This window comes from Equus caballus, chromosome 27 (genome assembly GCF_041296265.1).
Source record: "Equus caballus isolate H_3958 breed thoroughbred chromosome 27, TB-T2T, whole genome shotgun sequence".
NCBI lineage: Eukaryota > Metazoa > Chordata > Mammalia > Perissodactyla > Equidae > Equus > Equus caballus.
In genome coordinates, this window is record NC_091710.1 from 20,819,806 (window position 1) to 20,837,183 (window position 17,378).

A 17,378-nucleotide genomic window follows, 5' to 3' on the forward strand; every position below is an offset into this window, starting at 1 on the left:
CGTAACCACGTTGTACACCTTAAACTTACATATGTTCTATGTCAATTCTATCTTAATAAAACTAGGGACAAAACCCAATGCCAACCTGCCCTCACGGGAGCCCCACCCAAAGGACGAAGACACAGGATACAGAGGGAGACGGAATTTTCTGTTAGTTTGTTTGGGGCCTACCCTTAAACATGTCTCTGCTGGACTCTGCCCCTTCACCTCCTTCTCGCCCGCCCTCTAACGGACGCAGACACGGCACAGAGTATGGAAGAGGCGGACCCACGCCAGCAAGGCCAAGTGCTGTAGAAACTGCAGGCCCGCCTGTCCTTCCAGGCCAAGCGTTAGAGAACACGGCTTTACAAATGTGGCAAAACGGTAACAAATGTGGCAAAACGGTAACACTGCCGGTGAAGCCGGGCCAAGGGTATGTGGGTTACACTGTATCACTCTTTCAACTTTTCTATGTTGGATGTTTTTCTGAAAAAAAAATTCAAGCAAACAAAAAGAAAAAAATACAGCTTCAAAGAGGCTGTGGTGGGAGAGGAGGAGAACAGCATCATTCCCAAATCTGGGGGCAAACTACTCAGTGATAAACTCTGGATAACTCTGAACTTCAGATCTCAAACTATCAACTTGTACCAACAACCGTGGAGACTTAAAAACAAAAGGAGCCCTAGGCCAGGCCCCTCTCACTGCTGCTCCCGCCAGGCGGGAGCCACATGCTGACTTGCGGAGTTCCCCCGCTGCGCTCCCTCCTGGAGCCGGAGCCAGGCTCTAGGAGATGCACCTGACCCCTGCAGGCTGAGGTCACTCTTGTCCCTGAAGCCAGCCTGGCCTTCTCAGAGAGCGCCACAGATACCCTCATCTGGGGACACCAAGAGGATCAAAGGATTAAACCAGGGCAGTTTTTCCTACGCCTGTGGTTGGCAAAGAACCGCGAATGTGGAAGTGGAAAAATTCATTGCCAAGGGATGAAACTCACTCAAATGACAACCTAGTCCATTGCTGGCCATTCCAGGAAAGTAGGGAGTGGAGCTTTTTAATGGGAAAGGAAATCTGTTATTCTATATACATCATAATCCACTTCATGACTTAGTCCGGAAGGAAGGGAAATCTATTTGAGTTCAGCGCCTGCCTGACTAGCCCCTTGGTGACCTCCCCACTCCACATCTGTCCCCACCAACCCCACCCTCTATAAAGATCAGAGGACTGAAATATCTTCATCTCTGTGCTCCGCAAGGACTCACAGGGGCACCACACACTCTCCCCAGAGGGCACGGCCTGACTTCCAGGGCTGGGATTTACCAATGTCACTCAGCAAGGTGAGGATGGCTCCTTCCCGCAGGCCACAGCAGTTCTCAAACTGGTTCAGGTACTGTCAAGAAGGTGAAAAGAAGCGTCAGAGAGAGTGGCCACCGACCACCAGTAAGCCCACAAGCATCTCTTACCAGCGGAAGTCATCAAGTGTTAATCCTGGCCCTGGGCTTTGGGGACCAGGGCTGACAGGGAGCGGGGGCAGCAGGACTGGCAGGAATTGGCCCGAGGAGGAGGAGCAGTACTGAGAACTCCAGAAGCGCTCGCACACCCATAGCACGGGCTGGGCTGAGGTGTCTGAGTCACTCTTAGACAGGGAGCTCAAGGCTCATGGCAGCAGTCCTGAGGGAGGCAGGCCCGGGTCGAAGCCCAGCCACCCTGGCCCACTGCTCCTGAGAGGCCCAAGGAGGGCAGGGCCCTAAAACCACCCTCTGGCCATCTCCCCGCCGGCCTCGCCAGTGGGTGGTGCAGCAGGAGGGGCAATCAGCAAGCCCGCACTGCATGCCTGTGCCAGGCCGACCCCCACTCAGGTTAGCTCAGGAAGGTCTTCCCTGCACTGTCACACTTCATCCTCCCCCTGCCACTGAGGTGAGCACTGCAGGAATCTCCATGTCACAGGTGAGGAACCTGGGGCTGAGGGGCCAGCCATCTGTCTGCTAACACAGCTGTCACAGAGCAGAGCCGGAACATGAAGCCAGGTTCTGCCTGAGGCTCGAGCCCAGGCACTTCAATGCAGACAACAGAGTAAAGCGCTTCCCAACTGAGATTCAGAGTCATCAACTAACACTGGTACCCACGACCATCCGAGAGCCTGTTTCCTGAGCCAGGCCCACATACGCCCTCTTACAGTCACTTCTGGCTTTTACATTTGCCCCCGTGCTGGCCACGCTGCTCTCTCCAGGCCCAGGGGTGTTGATTCTGAACTTTTAGAGGCAGGAAAGACAGGTGACCTCACTTGGAGAACAGAGACCCCGGTGCTCTGGGCGCACTCGCTCCCTGCCTCCCCGCCACCCTGCACCCCACACTAGGTCCATCATGCTGACGTTTGTTTCTTCTGCCCTGGCTGACCGGCTGTTTGCTGCCTACAAGATCAAGACTACAGTCCCCTGCCCGGCTTCAGAGCCCTCTGTAATCTGGTGCGACCCACCCACGCTGCTCTCTAAGGACTGTCTGCTAAACTATGATAACATGGCTTCCTCTCCTGACACAACTGCTGTTAGTAACAGGACTGGCAAAGGTTAGGAAAATAAAGAGGAACGTCAAAGCGTTGTCAGTTTCCCCACTTCTCATCAGTTATCAGTCCCTTGCTTGTGGGGCATGCCAACGACTGTGTTCACATCCTGCCATGACACTCCCAGGACATGCCCACCTCCCACGGAAGGAGAAAGCCACTCGGGCAGATTGACCCTCATGGAAAGTTTCCTTTTGAAAGAGAAGGCGGAAGGGGCCAGAAGAATAACACAAATGGCCATGATGCCTGACCTAGGAAACTGCCACGGAAAGACAGGAGAGACGCCGGGGATCCTGCACCCCCTTAAAATCACAGGCCTTCTCCTAGAGCGAAGAGCTGAGGGAGACGTGTGCTAACAGAGCAGCCTCTTTTTCATTACAAAAACAACTCTTCCGCCCAGAGCTTTTAGTTTTCCTCATGCTATATGGCATTGTTCAGTTTCACAGATGGAGAAGTGGCCTGCAGTTGGGTTCATAGGGCCCGTGACCCAAGCTCTGCCACAGTGGCGGTGCGAGGCCTGGTAATCCACCTAACGTCTCTGGGCTAAGATACCCATCCTTCACATGGGAATGGCATCTGTTTTACCAACGTCACAGGGATGTTGACAAGTGAACGAGGCAATGTGTTGAAGCAGGTTGTGTGACACTGTTTTAGAGAACGCTGGGGAGGTGGACACACACCTGTCCCTGAGACTTGGGGGGGCTGCCATCAACCCCTCTGCAGAGTACGTTCTAGCAAAGAGAAGTTACTGTGGTCAGAAGGAGGAAAGAAAGCCCAGAAGGTGAGTCAGTGGTGGCTCTGGAACCCCAGGCCAGCTCCCTGATTACTAAGCCACCTCCCTTCCTGCCCCACTCTGTGCCCTGTGTGCAGTGCTGCCACAGCTGTGGGAGAAACTCCTCCTAATAAGGACACTGAGAGAATGAAGTGGCCCCGACATGCCAAGGGAGGAAGAGTTTGTTCTGGAACTCGTCCAGTCTTGCCTCGTACTCAAGACCTGGTGACCTTTTCCTCATCGTTTTAGTAACCGCTGTGCAGAATGCGATTCTTCCCGACTTTCTTGTAAGGGCCTCTGATTCATTCAGTCTCTTAATTCACACGCACACACATCGCCCCACACGGGGCAGGGACGAGGGGGATGTGAGAAGGCAATCCCACTGACGTCACCAGGGCTCCCTGAGCTGCCCGATGACAAAGGCAGTGAAAGGTCTCCGGCACTCCCCGCGCCCTGGACGCCTCACCTTGCGGAGGTCTCCTCCCTGGCAGTACTCCATGGCCAGCAGGGGCAAGTCATTGGGAGCCAAGTTCTGCATCCCCTCAGGGACATCCCGGGCAGCCACCACATTGGGGTGGTTCAGCCTAGGAAGAAGGAGAAACCAATGAGGGAGGACCCTGAGCTTTGGCTCAAACCCATTCCCCCTCCGCCCATGTCTCAGCAAAGCTCACCTTATAACAAAGGCCTGGAACAGCAAGGGCCCTCAGGAGTAAGTAGGGGAAGATAGAAATCAGGAACGGGTGACTGACCTCCAGGCCCAGGCGGTCAGCATCCCCAATTCCACTTTCCGCCCTGTGAACCCCAGGTCTCTCAGTGCATCCCACGTAACTTAAACTTCTTTAGAGGGCCTCACGCCAAGCCCTCACTGTACTTCAAAACTGCTTTGAAAAGCAGAGAAAGTAGAGGGACTTCCAATGTCATGCCATTCAAGTGGGGATGGGGTGTGTGTGCGCATGTGTGTGTGCACGCGGGCACTGGATGCCAACAAGGTAACAGCTCCCCTCTCTAACAGGTTCATGGACGGAGCACCTGTTTGAGGTCTTCCGAGCTAACTATGTTGCTGGTTTACCTGAACACCTCACTAGCTGGGAGGACAGCATCCACCTAGAGGACTGACAGACCCTGTCTCCACTCGAGAGGAAGAAAGATCAGGAACAGCTCACAGCAGTGGAGAGTCACATGCAGCTTGGAATTGGAAGTATGGGGGAAAAAAGGACTTTTGCTGACAAAGGAAAATTCAACGTGACAGCTATTTAAAGTTATTTATTATAACAAATAAAACTAACCAAGAGCCCTTGACAAGGTCAGTCGTTGGATACTGACTGCCACTCTTCTGGAAGGCATGTATCCGGACAGACCGGCTGGCGTCCTGATTGAGGGACTGAGATTTCTGACTCTCTTTTTCCAGACGCAGCAGGTGGGGCCGTTGCTCCAGATCTCCAAGCCCCGCTGACTGCCTTGGACTTCATCTCAACGTCCCATGGCCCCTCGGCCCCTGCAGGCCCCTTGGCACCCCCTGTGGCAGCCCTGTCGCCAGCGGCAGCTCGAAGCACCAGGCCCTCACCTTCTCATGATCTGGATCTCCAGGCACCACCGCTCTCGATTCCGGGGACTGAGCTCCTGCCGGCACTGCTTGATGGCGATCTGCTCACCTGTTTCCTGCAGAGAGAGCAGGCGCGGGAGGATGAGCAGAACCAACAACCAAACACAAGAGAAAGCCTTGGGTCACATCCAGAACTGTCTCCCGATTTTACAGCAGGCCCAAAGCAGGGATTGCCATTGCCAGCAGGCTCCTGAGGCGCGCCTCTGTGTCCACTGGGAGATGTCCCCAAGTCACCTGCCAGCCCATCAGGCTGGTCTCCATCATCCCCACCTCTCACTCAGCACTTCCCTCATTTCCATCCATCCAGAGTTTGCGTCAAGGCCTTGCTCGGTTCCGACCTCCTCCACAAAACCTCTGCTGGCCATTCCTGCCCAAGAGATTTCCCATTCCTGCCCAAGAGATTTCCCATTCCTCCGAAGCCCGCCTGCTGTCACACCAGGTCGAACCATGTGACACTCTGTTGTTGACCGTTCTCACCTGCACCAATGGCACTTCCACGTGGCTCAATCTCATAGTCAGTGCCACACAGTCTCCATGTTTCATATTTCTCTCTCTGGAGAGAGTTTTGTCTCTTCAGAGAGAATGTAAGCCGAGTAGATGGAACACAGGCTGATTCAAATTCCTACTTGGCCATTTACTAGCTCTGTGACCTTAACCACACCCCTTGGTCCGACTCAGTTTCTTCATCTGTAAAATGGGAATACTGACACCCACTGTCATGCAGCTGAGCCCCTAGCCAAGTCCAGCCCTTAGCAGGTGTTCAGTGACACTCCTGGGGGCAGACCCACGTCACGCAGGTACTCCTGGCATTTAAAATCCTCCAAAGCTTGGCTCCAATCTGCCTTTCCAGTCACCTCCCAGGACTCCACCCCAGGCCTGACCAGCAGCTAGATTAGACCGCGGGCCCAGGCCATGCCGTTGCAGTCTGCGCTTGTGCTGGCACGGTGCACAGGCACCACAGGCTTCCCCCGCCAGGGGCTCCTGCCCCCTCGCTACACAGGTAACCCCTTCATTGCCCATACCCACCTGACTGATTTTCTGTAGGTCATAGGGTTATTGTCTCTTTTCTTTGTTAAATTATAGGCTTGTCCATCCTCATGCACTTTAACCTCTTCTCCAGTAACTAGCACAATGCCCTCACGTTTCATAAATGGAAAAGAAGGCAATCAATAAAATTTTTGTGAATAACTGACTGGCTGACCAGGTCCTGAGGATTAACTCTTCCCTTTTCCTTGGTGCTCTAGGCAGCATCAAGGAGCCATGGGGGACAGACCAAAAATCCCTTTTTGGTCTGTCCTCCCGGACAAGAAAAATCCTCCCGGACCCTGAGGCTGCAGCATCGGTGGCAGTAGGGACTGCGGCTCTGTCCTCGGGTGCTCTGGCCACACAATGGGGTCACCACTATGCGTTGCCACCTCCTTGGGCCCATGGGGGCCTCCAGGATGAGTGAGGGGCAGCAGCTGCCCCTGGTTGTGGCTTTGGTGGTGGCCTGGGAGCTGGTCTGCCATTAGTGAGCAAGCTGCCCTATACCAATATCCTGTGTATTCTGTGCATCTGCAGCAAGAACCTCCCCACCAGCCCCATACTCAGCACGCCCCTGGGGAAGGGCCACGGCCTGCAGGTTGGTACGGTCAATCCAACAACAAGAAAAGATTTCAGAACGGCACCAAAACTCTACTGTTGCCCAATTGAAGGATGCCCCAGAAGGCCTGTCAGACTGTTCTGTCAGTTCATGAAAATGCATACTGAAAAGAATCATTAAGTCTTTTAAGTATAGCAATTCGTATAGAACTGAACGGGATTTAAAAAAGACGTGACGACTGTGGCAAGACCTTCCAGTGTGCGCGTGCAGAACTTCATCGCAGCCGCACATTTACCAAGCTAGCCATGATCCCTACAGGAAGAAGGACCCATCCACTAAAAAAAGGAGAAATGGAAGGCTCCAAACAGGAGCAGAAGCTGTCTAATAAGACCACTGAATCACTGATCAACAAACCAATCCCTAAAACTGACTTAAGAACTGTAAGCTTCAGAAATAAGGTAGAAGCATCTTCTGATCCTTACAGGTCCAATGGCAGAAAAGAGATACTTACAACACCTCGGAGATACTCCCGTAAGTTGCTTCTATCAAATCCCAACATTGCTGAGGTTAAACTCTCCGTCATGCGGTGACCTCACATGCCTACTTTTTCTTTAACAGCTCTATTGAGATATAATTCACATACCATACCATTCATTCATTTAAAGAATATAATTTAATGGTTGTGGATGTATTCATAGTGCAACCAAAACCACAATCAATTTTAGAACATGTTCATCACCCCGCATAGAAACCCCATACCCATTAGCAGTCACTCCCCATTTCCCCCCAACCCCTTCAGCCCTAGGCAACCACCAATCTACTTTCTGTCTCTACAGGTTAACCTATTCTGGACATTCATACAAACGGAATCATACAGTATGTGGTCTTGTGTGATGGCTTCTTTCACTTAGCCTACTGTCTCCACGGCTTACCCATGCTGGAGCTGCATGTCCACTTTTGTGATAACACTCCTCGGTGCAGCCCATGGCAGCAGTAGGTGTTGATAACCAGGTTCTGCTGTAAGTATCCTTCACTTACTTTGCTATTAGAACCCTGATCTTTGGCCTAGATTCTGAGGTGCTCTCTGAAGAAGAGCTGACCTCTTTCAAAAATTGTAAATCCTGTTGCTATTGAACCAATTAGCACAGCTGTAGAGGTGAATTTGGGCAGAAGTCCATCTAACAGTTTTCAAGAGTTAGAGAACATGTCAAAAGAATCCCACTGTTCTTCAATCGATGTACAAGCAGACTGTGCTACACTTCACAAAATCTTACACCCCCTACCTCGTGAGCTTCCCAATTCCTCTGTCTGCTCTCAAACTGATTTGAATTTGGTTTCAAGTTTCACTTCCCATTAGTGTTCAGACTCAAATATTTCTCCCCAGTTCTACGGTAACTCCGTCAACAGTGGCTCCGACACACCGACACACGTTACAGATGCTAGTCTCCTGTTAGGCGGGATCGCTACAGAAACAGCCTGTGGAAGGCAGAGCTCTACCCGAGAGGAGGCTGACGGGCTGTGCTGTACGAGGGAGCACTGTCGAGAGTGCCCCCCCAGCATGCAGTGTTTCAATGGACAGTCTTGTAAGTAACAGTTTAGTAGAAGATTTTGCAATTCATGGTTTGTTACCTCAGAATGACTCTTGAGAGTTTAAACCAAGAATTTTAAAAATCTGCACCTATTTTAACTTCAATACACAGAACAGTGTGCTAGTTTTCTATTGCGCTATAACAAATTGCCACAAACTTAGTGGCCTGAAACAGTACAAATTTGTTTCCTTACAGTTCTGGAGATCAGAAGTCCGGGATGGTCTCACCAGGCTAAAATCGAGATGTTGGCAGGGCCGTGGTCCTTTCTGGACACTCTAAAAGAGAATGCGCTTCCTTGCGTTTTTCCAGCTTCTTAGAGGCTGCCTGAATTCCTTGGCTCATGGCCCCTTCCACCAGCAATGACCAGTTGAGTCACTGTCACATTGTATCACTCTGACACTGATTCTCCTGCCTCTCTCTTTTACTTTTAATCACTTCCGTGGTTGTATTGGGCCCACCCAGAAAATCCAGGATAATCTTCCCATCTAAGGTCAGCTGATCAGCAACCTTAATTTCATCTGCAACCTTAATTCCCATTTGCTATGTAACCTCACATCTTCACAGGTTTGGGGGTTAGGATGGAGATATCTTCGGGAGGTCCCATTACTCCACCTACCACCAACAGTATGCTTCCTTCATAAAAATGACAGATAAATCAAACCTGAAAGGCAGATATACTAAGTGACTTAGAAAATACTTTAGGTCTGTCTCTATACATTAGATAATAGTAGATAATCATAGTCTTTTGCTCAGTGCAAACACTGGACCTAACACACAGCTGTCACCTGGCCCAACCAGAATCCAGGAATAGATTTTGATATTGCAGACTGATATTAAAGACTGAAGATTTGATCCTGGCCTCAATACTCAAACTCAGACTGCGGAGTGAGCTTGGAGCAACAGCAGCACTGAACATGTTGTGGAATAACAGGGCACAGAGACCATCACTGGAGAGTTCAGCTCAGGCCCACGGCTGCAGGGGAACTCCTAACTTCCTAGCCTGGAAATGTCCCACAGATACAGACACACTTCAAGTCTCCTTACACAGTGGCCATGAGTATGTTTCACTTGAAACAGAAACCTGAACAATGACTTTCTGTTGCTAAAAACACACCTGCTCTAGAAAGCAAAATTCAATTGAACAGTACAGAAACAGACAACGAATACTGGCTTTGAAACCCTGGGGAGTTTGTTCTTCACCAGTAATGCAACTCAGAACAGTGGGCGCCTTTCTTCATTTGGTCTAGAACTTCCCAGGGTCAGCTCAATTCTGCCGAAACCTACACTTGGCCAGAACTATCTCATATCCAACGTCTAGTAAGTAGACTCCTCATGTGGGAGAAAATTTAAAACTGGTTTGTATTTTGAGAAAATGGAGAAATTGAATGCAGTTGATTATGAAGGTCCTTAGAGTCTCTGTGGTTCTTTGCCTTTTGTATGTGAAAACACAAAACTTGTATATAAATGTGAGTGCACTATAAGGTGCAGATGGAGGTGGGGGATACATCTGCAGACTTGTGAGAGCTACCAACAGATGCCACAGCAGAAGTGCGCTGGAACGCCAGTCTAAGAGGGAGCTGGCCCTGCCTGCCAAAGTCAGCTTTCTTTTAATGACCAAGGGAAACTCATAGGAAGCCAAGAGGTACGTTCAAAGCCTTGGCTCCGAAAGCCAGCTCTTGTTACCATGGCAACCACCCTCTAGGCACTATGGTATAAGGGGGCAACCAGTAATAACCTCCTCATTCCTTCTCAGGCCCTGCCCTCCAAGACGAATGTTTCTGAAAGGAGCGGCAACGCTGGGCTCTGAGAGATCCTAGAGACAGAACCAAGGCCCGAGAGTCAAAGGTCCAGGGCTGGCTGTAGCTTTGCCCCTCACTCAACAGCACTGACCAGTCTATGCTGAGAGGGCTCTGACTTCAACCCACTACCTTCAGTGTAAACATCTAAGGGACACAGCGACCTCCAAACTCACCCACGAGGGCTCAGGGGCGAAGTAGGTCAGAGTGTAACTCCCTCATCCTTGACCTGGTAAATGTGTGACACTGGCCCCACTCCTTAGCTTCTGGGTCTTTATCCATAAGATGGAGATGACTCTACCCCTCCCGGTGTTGTCAGTTAAAATGAGATGGAGTGTCTGGTACAGAGGGGGCCTTGAGTAAATTGCAGTAGTATCATTTCCTTTCTCTCACCCTTGGCAGATGTTGCCCTACCCATTTGAATTGCCTTCTCTTCTCCTGTCAGACTATCTACAATCTTCCTCCTTTCAAGATCCTGCTGAAGTTCCATTTCCTCAAGAAACTGAGCATTCAGGAGAGACAAGAGGGATAGAGCACCAAGCACAAATGACACAGGACACTCGTGATAAATAGTAGCCATTATTCTGGCCACACAATTCAGTGCTTCTATTTAGACTTATTTGATATGTTCCTAAGTCTCCATTTTACCTCCTCAATTAGAGCACAGGCACATTAAGGACGGGTCACCGCTTCTTCCCTCATGGATCCCTGATGGAGCTTAGGCCAGCACTCAATAAATTCTTAGTGAACTGACTGACTAAAGTCTTTAAGACTTCAAAACACAGATAAGCTGAAGTGAACTTAGTCTTGTCCACTGAAGGGGCAAGTAAAAGTTAGTACTACTTCACAGAAGGGATAATTAACAATCCCTTACCTTTTATATCTTTATAACAGCCAGCGTTTACATCACCTCATTTCATCCTCACACTCATCCTTTGGGACCTACGGTGGCACTTCCCAGCCTCTTTCACATCAAAGTTCACAGAGAATGTGATATTTGCAAGGAACCCTGGGACGTTTCCAGATGCTTCCAGACAGCAGCCGCCCCATGTCCGGCCGAGGCATGCTGAGTGCCAAGGGGATCAATATCTTAGCATCCTCCAAATCCACATGGGAGGCTGTGGCCCAAAGCCACGACGCTGGCAATAACAGCCGGAACTTGAACCTAGGTGTGTGTGATTGCAAGCTCTGTTTTTTCCCCCTTATTCCCAAAAGGTGTTGCAGGCTGAGGTCACTCAGGTCATCTTTTCTTCTTCCTTTGTATTTAACAAAGATCTTATTGAAAATATCAGCCTGTCTACACTGCACTGACCCTTGGGCTGAAGACTTAAGGAAACACCAACATAGCAAAGATGGTCCAGGCCCGTGCTTGGCAAAAGGACCAAAACACTCAGGAAACAGGTGGGTCATTTACTACACTGCCCTTCCTCACTGGGAAATACCTATTTTCAAGTTCTTGTTTAATGAGGAAAACTTATATATTTGTCCTCCAAAGGAGAGTTTTTCCTTTAGTGCTTCAAAATGGTTTAGACGGATCGTGGGGTCCTGAGAATGTCCTAGGGGCGACCCTAAGCTTGCATCCTCCATGATGGAGAAGTTACAAGCCACAGTGGGGAAGGCGTGAGGTGCAGTCTGGGACACAAATAGATGTAGGTGCAGAGTCCAGCTCTTTCACTTACTAGCTTAGCCTCTTGGGGAAAGTGAGTTAACCTCTCTGTGCTTCAGTTTCTTCAGCTATAAAGTGGAAGTAAAGACAGCATTACGTCCTTTTAGGATTACTGTGCTGACTGGAGAGAAAGTGCATAAAATGCTAGCCCAATCTGCGTGGAGTAGGTGCTCAATAAATAACGGGTCTCACCATTAGGTGTCACTTCCCTGGCCAAGGAGACAGAGGCATAGGTTCTTTTTGCAATTTCTCTTGTGCTAAAGTAAAAATATTTTCTCTTTTGTAGACAAGATAAAGTCTATGGATCTCTGGAGTATCAGGACAAGGTCCACGGTTGCTGTGTGAAGTACAACCATTCCTGAGTGGAGTTAAGCAATTGAGACCACCCCATCCCAGCTGCTCTCTTCAAGAGGCTCTGAGCAGGAGGGCATCCACCAGAGGCCACACTGCTCCCGTTCTGATCCTGAACATCAATTAAAGACCCTCCCCTAAGCACCCCGAGCAGCCTGAGGGATTCTTCCAGCTGAGGAACAGCCCAGGAGGAGCGAGAGAGCTGCCCGGACTGAGCCAGGCTCAGCAAGCGCGCACCAGGTGTCTGTGCACGCTGGACCTCTCCCTCTCCCTCAGCCCCTCCACTTTCTATCCCGTCTCTAAGCCCCGTCAGTTTTACCCCTAAAACAGCTCTTAACTCTGCCCGCTCCCTCCAGCTCCGCCGCCGTCAGCCCATCCAGTCTCTCACTTGGACTACCCCAAAAGCTTCATAACTGGTCTCCCCACGAGACAGGGCAGTGCCAGTGGTGTCCCAGTACCAGTCCCTGAAAGCCGACTGTTAAATATTCAGGAATTTGGTGAGAACTGGTTGTGAAACTATCAGTGGCTTGAAATGAGCCAGGTTGGGAGTAGTTACCCTGTGAAAATCGGTCAACACTCCCCACCAGGGAGACTTTTCAGAGAGCTGATTTCCCAGCCCACCACTGCCTGGGCCGCTCCGAGGTGTCCCCGCAGTCAGAGCACACCTCCCTTCAACAGATTCCCCGTTGCTCTTGGGATAAAAACAAAACCTCCTCAGCAGGGTCCGACTCTCACCTTCTACACTCCAGCCTCCCTTGCAGCCGGCTCCCCCCACCCTGCATCCCCCCACACAGGGGCTCGGCACCAGCTGCCCCCTCTGCCCGGAACTCTCTTCCCACCTTCTCTGCTCGGCTGACTTCTACCGATCCCTCAGCCTCTGCTCAAGAGCCATCTCCTGGGGGAGCCTTCCCCACCCCTGACTGAGCCCGCCCCGCATGGGGTCTCACTGCACTGGGCCTGCCCTGGCACGGGGTCTCGCTGCACTGGGCCTGCCCTGGCACAGGGTCTCGCTGCACTGGGCCTGCCCTGGCACGGGGTCTCGCTGCACTGGGCCTGCCCTGGCACGGGGTCTCGCTGCACTGGGCCCCTCTCTCATGCCGCGTTCACCACAGCCGGAGTCTACAATTACAATTACTGACAAACGGCTCTTTCTCTTTTCCAAAAAGATCTTTATCAAAATCATTTATCAGAATCATTTTGTGCCCCTAATATGTGTGTAACATAGAGATAGTTGCTATGGGGGAATTGAAAGAAACCAAAAACCAGAAAGACCTCGCTGACCAGGAACTTAGAGCCTTGACAAGACACACGCCTACACACAGACAAAATGGCAGTGCACGAGGCGTGCCAAAGGAGTGGAGCTGAAGGAACTCAATGGGAGAACCAATTCCCACGGAACGAAGGAGTCCATGACGGCTTATGGAGGAGGAGCTGTACAGCTGGTCCCAGAGGAACGGGTGGGATTTAGGTAAAACTGTCCAGGACAGACAGGCTTGTCCCAGAGAGGGCTCAGCCGACCAACCTGTTGGGAGCCAACAAGGGGACGTAATGCTAGAGAGACAGGGTGAGGCCAGACCATGGAGGGGCCTCCAGCGGCAGAATGAGGAGTTTAGCTTTTGGGTTTTTTAAAATAAAGAACAAATTAAGGTTTTTGAACAGGGGAAGGAACTTGAAAGTATTAATTCTTGAAGACTAATCCAAACACCCAAACGCACACACACACACACCCCCCTTAGGCCATATCTATAAAGCCTCAAAGAAATTCTGACAATAGCTTTCCAAGCCCAGAGAGCAGACGGAGGCCATTTTGAACCAGAGATGACAGATACGTGGCACATTCGGACAGAACTCTCTTTGAAGGAAACCAAGATGTCTCTAATTCGGCTGCAACAAGATATCTGTTGTAGTCAAAACTCTAAAATCCCTGCCCGTTTAGAAGCAGGCCAGACCAGGTATATGTGGCGCATGGAACGATCTGGCTCTTCTGTTACAATGCTGGGCTCCTGGCTACACTCTGACCAGAACAGATTTGAGCCAGTTGCGCTTCTAAGGCCTCCTCAGCCATGGGCTTTGCTGGGATCCTAGCCTGCCAGTCGGGTATGGGAATTACCACCTGCAAAGCTGTTCTCTGGCCTCCAGCTCCGGCTGCCACATCCCTCCAGGGGTCATTCCACCCACTCAGAGCTCACAGGGCTCAGGGCAGGGCCTGGAATGTCTTCCAACAAACTGAGGACGGGAGTCAGCTGACCAGAATGACCCTCGACATGCTGGCCAGTAGCTCCGTGACCCCCGCTGCTCGCTGCAGCCAGGCTCCTGGGAAGTGGGTTGCAATCTGCCATCCCTTCAGTCGAAAAGGGCGCTCAGCAGCCCTTGACTGAAAAGCAGATGCCTTCCTTCAAGGACTTCAGTGGGTCTGAAGTTTGGGTCAGGAAGCTACTCTCACCTATTTGGTGAGTGAGGGTCCCCTGGAGCAGTGGTCTCCAAATTGGGTATATGTACTCCAGGGGTTATCCAAGACTGGAATCAAAAAAATAAAAAAGAAATTAAGTTTTTCTGATACTAAACCCTCCTCACACCACTTGTCAGGTCAAGTGCCACTTCTGGTACTTGAGGTATCCTGAGGTCAATGGGGTTCCAAAGACAAGGGGTGGACAGGGGCCTGTGGGGACATGTTGAAGGTTACATGTGCCCTGCTTAGGTGGAATTACGGACTGTATTATCCAATTTTAATCAAAGAACTCTCATAAAATGGACGAGTGGCTTAAAAAGGCTGCCGCAGAGATTTTTCAGTACACGTAACACTTGCACAAACGGGAATATGGAAGAATCAACACTTCCAAGCTGAGAAACTCATGTCAGATACATAAGGAGTAAAAACAATGAGGGCTCACCAGATCTAAAAAGAAATTGGTCCCCAAAATTCAAAATTATAAAAATTATCTGAAATACAGATTTTTATCTACTATCCTTAACAATAATTCTCACTTTCATGTAGATCTCCATATTTTGTGCTGCAAAGTACTGCAAACAACCCTGGGAAGACATCATAATTAGTAAATATTGTAAAAACTAATTTTTAAGACATTTTCAAATATTTTATTATTCTCATCCTTTAAATTTTTCTGTTTTTGAAGTTTTTTTTTTTTTTCCTCTCCCCAAAGCCCCAGTACATACTTGTATATTCTAGTTGCAAGTCCTTCCAGTTCTTCCATGTGAGCCACTGCCACAGCATGGCTACTGACAGACGAGTGGTACAGTTCCACACCAGGAACCAGACCTGGGCTGGGGCCACTGAAGTGGAGCACGCCGAACTTTAACCACTAGGCCATCAGGGTTGGCTCAAAATTTTCTATTTTTGTGTGTTTTATAATGTGTAATATATTAGTACACAATAGATTAGCGCATGACAGTCTAATGTCAGGACAGATAGATAATTTAAAATATATATCATTGAGGCGGAAAACTTAAAATCTTTTCCTATTTATTTAGGTGGCATAGTCAATAAAGCTCAGAGATCACTAACCCAGAGACAGCTTAGCAGCCCTGGAGCCCTCTTCCCATCTCCCTTTCGCACTCTCTCCCAAGAAGCCCATGGCCAAAGGTGGTGAGCCTGGACCAGCACGGGGCAGAGGCGGGAGAGAGGAGCCTGTCTTCCCCACCCCTTCCCCGGCCGGCCCCTGGCTCTTCCCAGCGGCACAGAGCCCTACCTGATTGTGCCATCGGATGACGTTTCCAAATCCCCCTGTCCCAAGTCGCTCTTTCATTTCCCAGGCCCCACATGTCTGGGTCGGCAGGGAAGGTGACCAGCTCATAGCGATGCCGTGCTAACTCTGTAAGCAATTTGGGGTGGGGGGCAAAAGGTTAAGGTTAAGACAAAATGGAAGTCATGGGGATGGAGAAGGTGAGAGATATCATTGCCCCTCAGTGTGGGAGCAGAAGAAACTGAGCTGGTTTTCGTTTTGTAAATAAACCAGTTAGGTTGGTTGGGTTTTCGGCTTGGGTAGCAAACTTGTCTTCCTCGCCGTCCCCTACCCCACCTCCGCGGCTGTGGAAGCACGCAGGGAGGAAAGTCACCCAAGGGAGACGACGGCCCACACCCCGGGACCTCGACACGGGGCCCCCGGGACCCCCGCCAGGGTCGCCGCGCCCCACGCGCATTCTGCCCGAGGTGGCGGGGAGACTCTACGTTCCGAATCACGTTTCTCTCCCAAAGCCACCCACCTCGACGCCGCCCCCGGGAGCCCCCGCCAGGGCTGTTCTGGGCCCCCGACTCCAACCGCACGAGGGAAAGGCTTCCACGCCCTGAACCCCTGACTTTTAAACTCGACATAAGTTTCTCCAGGAGCCTCAAGCGAGGAGGGAGGTGCGAGCCCGCCAGGGCAGAGGCGACGCGGGGTCTGCAGGTGGCACCAGGGCCGCGCGCCGCCCGGGGGACTCACCTGTCGGCGGGGCCGCGGGGCGGGGGAGCGGCTCCCCGGGGCGGGGGAGGCGGGGGCTGGGCGGCACCACCGGGGTCTCTGGCACCACCCCAAGACATTAAAATACGGGAATCTTAAACCTGCCAGCCGAGAGCCACTTCCTCAAACACTTCCTGCTCTGACGTCGCGGGCACGTGGGCCGGGCCGGGTCTTAAAGGGACCGCGGCGTCGGGGGGTGAGGGAGGCGGGGGTCCGGCCACGCCCCGTGCCCGCGCCGGCCGGCTGTACCCGGGGACCCCAGCCTAGGTGACCCTGGGAGGGTGTGTGTGGCTTCTAGACAACTCTGGTCGAAACTGAACAGGCTGTGCTCGCTGAGATGAAAGCGCAGCCCTAAGCTGAGCCCTAAGACGCCAGAGTCCTTTTAAGACAAGTGCCTTCAACCTGAGCGGTTTCTGGGACAGGGGAGATGGGGATTTCCTCACCCCGGCCCTCCTGGGGTGAACTTGACACCGCTTCCTAGACTTTTAACTCGGTGGAATTTCCCGCGCCCCCGCTGGGATTGATTTAGGGACTGTTTCCAAGAACCGCCCTTGGCCTCCTGTCCTCGTGCTGCGCTCCCCTGGTTCAGAGGCTCTTTGGCTGGATATCAAGAATGATAAATCAAAGCTGTACTCCTTACAAGTGACAGTCCCTACTCCCCCTTTAAAGAAAATAAAGGAAAGGGGGGGGAATCTAGCAGAGTGACCCTAAAGCGGAGTTTCAGTCCCCGTGATGAAGGGAAATGGTGAGAGGCTCCGAGCCCTGAGGAGAGGGGTTCATCTCCCACCTACCTAGCATTATAATAAGGTCTCTTACTACTGAGTTTCTCAGTCCTAGGGCATCATATTAGCAGACAAAGGAGTTGTGTGTGTGTGTGTGTGTGTGTGTGTGTGTGTGTGTTGGTATATTTACTGGAGCAGGACAAAAAGTACTAAAGGAAGCCTAAAGATAAGAGCTCTCATTTATAGAGTGCTCACTGAGTGCCAGGTGCTGTCTAAACTCTGTGCTTAGGTACCCTCATTCACTCCT

The 17,378-nt window shown here is 51.1% G+C and overlaps 1 protein-coding gene across 13 annotated transcripts in view; it reads right to left on the reverse strand.

Annotated features, from left to right (window-relative positions):
* IKBKB (inhibitor of nuclear factor kappa B kinase subunit beta) overlaps positions 1 to 16,809 on the reverse strand; it is a 49,337-nt gene extending 32,528 nt beyond the window's left edge. For 5 of the 13 annotated variants that reach the window (XM_070253368.1, XM_070253367.1, XM_023630673.2 and 2 more), the window contains exons 1-5: positions 16,332 to 16,782; positions 15,600 to 15,722; positions 4,870 to 4,964; positions 3,772 to 3,889; positions 1,294 to 1,363 (exon numbers count right to left, since the gene is read on the reverse strand). In XM_070253368.1, the coding sequence (XP_070109469.1) occupies positions 1,294 to 1,363; positions 3,772 to 3,889; positions 4,870 to 4,964; positions 15,600 to 15,704 (388 nt within the window). In that variant the 5' untranslated portion in view covers positions 15,705 to 15,722; positions 16,332 to 16,782. Of the gene's footprint in view, positions 1 to 1,293; positions 1,364 to 3,771; positions 3,890 to 4,869; positions 4,965 to 14,335; positions 14,405 to 15,599; positions 15,723 to 16,113 lie in introns of those variants that run through there. The other 8 variants (XM_070253369.1, XM_070253364.1, XM_023630670.2 and 5 more) reach the window with 4 other exon arrangements.
* Positions 16,810 to 17,378: the final 569 nt, after the last annotated feature.